Genomic DNA, 5000 nt, shown 5'->3' on the forward strand with positions numbered 1-5000 from the left:
TTGGAAGAGGGGAGTGGTGGAGAGGAGAGGGTGGTGGAGGAGGTTGCAAGATGTGGGGGTAATGGGGATGGTGGGGGAGGAGGTTATGGTGAATGGTGAGGATGGTGGAGAAGGGGACTAGTGTTGAAGTGAGGAGAAGATGGTGGAGGAGGAAGCCATGGGTGGAGTGGTGAGGATGGTGGAGAAGGGGATTAGTGGAGAGCAAAGGATGTTGGAGGAGGAGGCAATGGTGGAGGGGAGAGACAGTGCAGGAGGGGATGGGTGGAGGAGAATGCAGAGAGATGGTGGGGGAAGAAAGGGTAGGTGGAGAGAAGCTAATGGGGGAAGGAGTGAAATGTTGATGGAAAATGGCACAGGTAGAGTTTAAGTGGAGTGGATGTGGAGCGGGGTGGTGGAGGAAGAATAAGAGGATTATAGGAAGGGGGGTATGATGCTGGAGGAGGAAAAGTGTTGAAGACAGAATAAGTGACAGGCCGAGAGGAAAGAGAGAAAAAGAGGGTTAGTTAAAGAAAGAGAGAGCAAGAGAGAGAGAGAAAGAGCGAGAGAGAGAGAGAGAGAGAGAGAGAGAGAGAGAGGAGAGAGAGAGAGAGAGAGAGAGAGAGAGAGAGAGAGAGAGAGAGAGAGAGAGAGAGAGAGAGGAGAGAAAAGAAAAGAGTGAAACGGTTGATGTCATAACAGAAAGGTCAAACATAGAAATAAATGTCAGTCAAACGCCACAGGTGCACTGACGTGCAAAGTAAAAGGGTCAAAACATACAGAGAAAGAGACAGACAGACAGACAGGCAGAAGACAGAGAGAGAGGAGAGAGAGAGAGAGAGAGAGAGAGAGAGAGAGAGAGAGAGAGAGAGAGAGAGAGAGAGAGAGAGAGAGAGAGAGAGAGAGGAGAGAGAGAGAGAGAGAGAGAGAGAGAGAGAGAGAGAGAGAGAGAGAGAGAGAGAGAGAGAGAGAGAGAGAGAGAGAGACGGACACAGACATGGACAAAAAAAAAAGAAAAAAAAACCCACAGACAAATCGAACAGGAAAATTCATCAGAGGAAATTCATCTCTTGGTATTGCATTTTGTTCTAGAAATAGAATGTGTTTGTTACGAAAATAATAAGTCGTTGCGTGTAGTGCGTGTTTTCTGGGTATTGCTTGTTGAAAAGATAGCCACAGTGTAACAATCAATGAAAGCTGTCCCTCACCTTACCCATTAGCTTGCTTTCGACCCTAGCGTTTTGTTAGGTGATGGATCCATCCTCTTTGTTTCGTTTATTTTTACTTTGTTTTCTCCTTTCATCTTTTTATTATCTTATCCCTTCTCCCTGTTCTTCCTTCAGGAAATTCTCAGCTTTGAAGTCAAACGTTTGACATTTCCCCTCGTTCTCCTCCAAGTCCTTGTCATTTTTCTTTTTTTCTTTCTTTCTTTTACTTGGTCTTACTTCCTGTTCTTCCTCCTTGTTGCTCTTCATCTGCTGGTCATGTTCTCCCTCGGCCTCCTCCCTCTTCCCTTATTCGCCATCTTCTCCCTCCTCCTCCTTCCTCCTTTCCCGTCTTTCGTTTTCTTCACTTCCTTCCCATCCCCCTATTCCTCCCCTATACCATCTCATCCATCCCCTGTACTCATTCCTTCCCCTCCTTTCTTCCTTGTTCCCTTCCTCCTCCTATTCCCTCCTTCCACCCTCAATCTCTTTCCCTTTACCCCTCCCCTCCCCCCTCCCCGTCAGCCTCTTGAAAGGGCAAGACTGAAAAGGCACAAAGAAAAGAAAATGTCGTTGGTCTCGATAAGAGATTTTGTCACTTTTGTCGTGGAAAAATATCTGACTCATAGGCAGGTCGTGTGAGATTTTATTTTCTGGTGGTTTGTTGTTTCGTGTTAAGAAGTAGAAGAAGAAGAAAAGGAGAGAGAGAGAGAGAGAGAGAGAGAGAGAGAGAGAGAGAGAGAGAGAGAGAGAGAGAGAGAGAGAGAGAGAGAGAGAGAGAGAGAGAGAGAGAGAGAGAGAGAGAATGCGAGGGTAACTGGAAATGAAGATCTGGCCTTCAGGGGACAAGAGGAATGGGTGGCTGGGTAGGTTGTAAGGGGGGGGGTATACTTCGTGAGTGCATGGCTGGGGTTTATTATTTGTATCATTATTATTGCGGTGGGGGTCGATATGCCTTACCTCGGTCATTTTTACACTTTTTCTGTCTCTCTGTTTATCTGCTTTCTGCTCTCTCTCTCTCTCTCTCTCTCTCTCTCTCTCTCTCTCTCTCTCTCTCTCTCTCTCTCTCTCTCTCTCTCTCTCTCTCGCTTTCTTTCTTCCTCTCTCTCTTTTTTTTTTTCTCTCTCTATCTTTCTCTCTCTAGTAATCGAACAGTCTACCTATTCATCTCTCTATCGATTTTATTTATCTACCTATCCACCTCCCTTTTTCACACTTCCTCCTTCCTCGTTCCTCTCACCTTCTTCCATCCCTTACCCAGCACGTTTAGCAGGGCCTTCTTCTATCCCCTTTCCCCTCTCCTTGTTCTTATCCCTTTCCCATTTCTCTTTCCCTTACTCTTACCCTTCTCCCCTCTTCCTCTCCCAGTTCCCTTTCTCTTCCCCTCTCCCGTATCCTTGCCCCCTCTTCCTCCCCTTCCCTCTCTCTTCCCCTCTCCCTTATCCTTGCCTCCTCTTCCTCCCCACCTCTCCCTCTTCCCCCCTCCCTTACCCCTCCCCCTCTCTTCCCTCTCATCTCTTACCAATCCCATCCATACCCCCCACCCCCTCACCCCCACACCTCTCTCCTCCCTCTCTGCATCCACCACCTACCTGTTATCTCCTTCCTTCTCTTATCCTCTCCTCTCCCACACCCCTTTCCTCCCCTTCACTCCCTGCCCTACCCATCGCTATCCCCTACACCCCGTTCCCCTCCCTACATCATGCAATTCCCCCATCCCCTCTCCACCTCCCTCCTCCCCCCTTTCCTCTCATTAACCCCACCATCCCATACCTATCTCCTTCACCCCCTCCTCTCCACATTCCTATCTTTATCCCCTCCCCCTCATCCCTCACCCCCACCCATCCCTATCCCTTCATTCCCTCCTCCCCAACCATCCCACTCTCCCCAAACCCCCACCCACCCCCTCCTCCCCAAACCCCCATCCACCCTATCCATATCCTCCTCACTCTTACCAATCTCATCATCATCCGTCTCCCCTCTTCCCATCACCCCCACCCATCCCCTCTTCCCTCATCCCTTCACCCCCTCCCTTCACCCACCCCCTCCTTATCCCCCTCCCCTCCTCCTCTCTCCCACGGAAAAGACCCTCTCTGTCCACGTCGGAGACAACGGGAAGTGTACCCTAACCCCCTTCATTATCCCCCCTCCCCTCTCTTCCCCCCACCAACCATCCCATCCTAACCCCCCTCCCCTCCCATCCTAACCCCCCCCCCAGCTCGCCCCCACTACCTACCTGGCACGGTGAGCAGAAGCCGCTGGGTCCACGTCGGAGACAACCGGAAGTGCACCCGGCACCTGTACTCCGCCTCGTCCTCTGCTCTGGCGTCGCTGATGACGAGGGACGTGCCGCCGCTGCTGAGTGACATCCTCGGCCGCCCACCGCCCACGCCCACGGCACTCCGGTCGATATTGGCGCGGGCGTCGTAACTGGAGAGAGAGAGAGAGAGAGAGAGGGAGTGAGGTATGAGGAGTTTGGAGAGGAGTTAGAGTGTTGATTTAGACAAGGTGAGGAGTGATATAGCAGAGGAGTGATGTTAAGAGAGGAGTTGGGGCGGTGTCAGAGAATCGTTAGAGCAATTTTAGAAAGGAGTTAGAGCAGTGCTAGAAATAGTTAGAGCTGTGTTAGAAAGGATGTAGAGCAGTATTAGAAAGGAGTTATGGAGTATTATAGAGGAGTTAGATAGAGAATATAGAAAGGTGGGAGAGAAAAAATGAAAGATGTGTTATAGCAGACTTACAAAGGTATTAGAGAAGAGTTAGATGTTAGAGAAAAGAGATAGAGACGCGTTAGGGAGTTGGAGAAGCATGGTGAGAGCTTGTTGGGTTATATTTTACGTTTGATATCGATGGCAAATTATAACTTTGTAATTTTTGGTATCGATAACAGACTATAAATTCTCTTGTAATATTTTTTATCGCTTCCTGAAATATATAGCAAAAAAGACAGCTGCATAATTCATTTGCAATATTGAATATTGCAAATAGTAAAGGTAATAACAGCAACAACAACAACAACAGAAGCAACAACAGTAAATCATTAATACTAATACAAATAACAGTGATATGGGTAATGTTAGAAGGTGAAATGACAATGGTAATAATGTTAACAACAGTTAATAACAACAACACAGCAACAATAGTACTAGTAGATATAATGGTAGTATTGACGCTACTAACAAAGCTGATGATGATTAGGACAATTATGGTATTAATAATACTAGTCTGATACACTGTTCCTACTACTGCTATTATTCTGTTACTGCTAATCACCCTTTTCTCTTTAAGCTCCCCTCCTCCCTCTTCCCCTTGTATTCTTTAGGTCCCCTTTCTTCTCCCTTTTTTCCCTGCCCCTCTTACCTTCTTTTTTTTTTAGCCTTCTCCCCGTGTAAATAATAAATGTGTATAAACTGAAGGCCTAACTAATTAATTGTTGTGTGCTTGCCCTCAAAGGAAAGAAGAGTGATAGTGAAAATAACAACAGTATTGTAATTCCGCCTTTTCTCTCTTTATTCCCTCGCCCTTCCCTCTCCCTTTCCTCTTATTTATCCCTTTTTCCTCCTTAAGTAATCCCCGTTTCCCTTTCCCTTTCTCCTTCTCCATATCCCCTTTCTCTTTAAGCTCCCTTCGCCTTCCTTCCCCTATTTGCTCGCTTTCTCCTACTTTATCTCCCCCTCCCCTTCTTTCTCCCTTTTCGTTTCCTTTCCCTTCCTACTTTCCTACTTCACCTCCCCCAAGGAATGTCACGTAAATAATAAATGTAATTAAACAGACAACAAAGAATAATGATAATAATGAAAACCATAAGGATAAAAGACA

General features: G+C 47.1%; 1 protein-coding gene across 1 annotated transcript in view; it reads right to left on the bottom strand.

The window, feature by feature from the left end:
- Nucleotides 1–5000, bottom strand: part of LOC119583832 (protein sidekick-1-like) — a 79819-nt gene that overhangs the window by 60846 nt on the left and 13973 nt on the right. The window contains exon 2 of the mRNA XM_037932557.1: nt 3418–3611. Coding sequence (XP_037788485.1) covers nt 3418–3550 — 133 coding nt within the window. The 5' untranslated portion in view covers nt 3551–3611. The remainder of the gene's footprint in view (nt 1–3417; nt 3612–5000) is intronic.

Source organism: Penaeus monodon, chromosome 2 (genome assembly GCF_015228065.2).
Source record: "Penaeus monodon isolate SGIC_2016 chromosome 2, NSTDA_Pmon_1, whole genome shotgun sequence".
NCBI lineage: Eukaryota > Metazoa > Arthropoda > Malacostraca > Decapoda > Penaeidae > Penaeus > Penaeus monodon.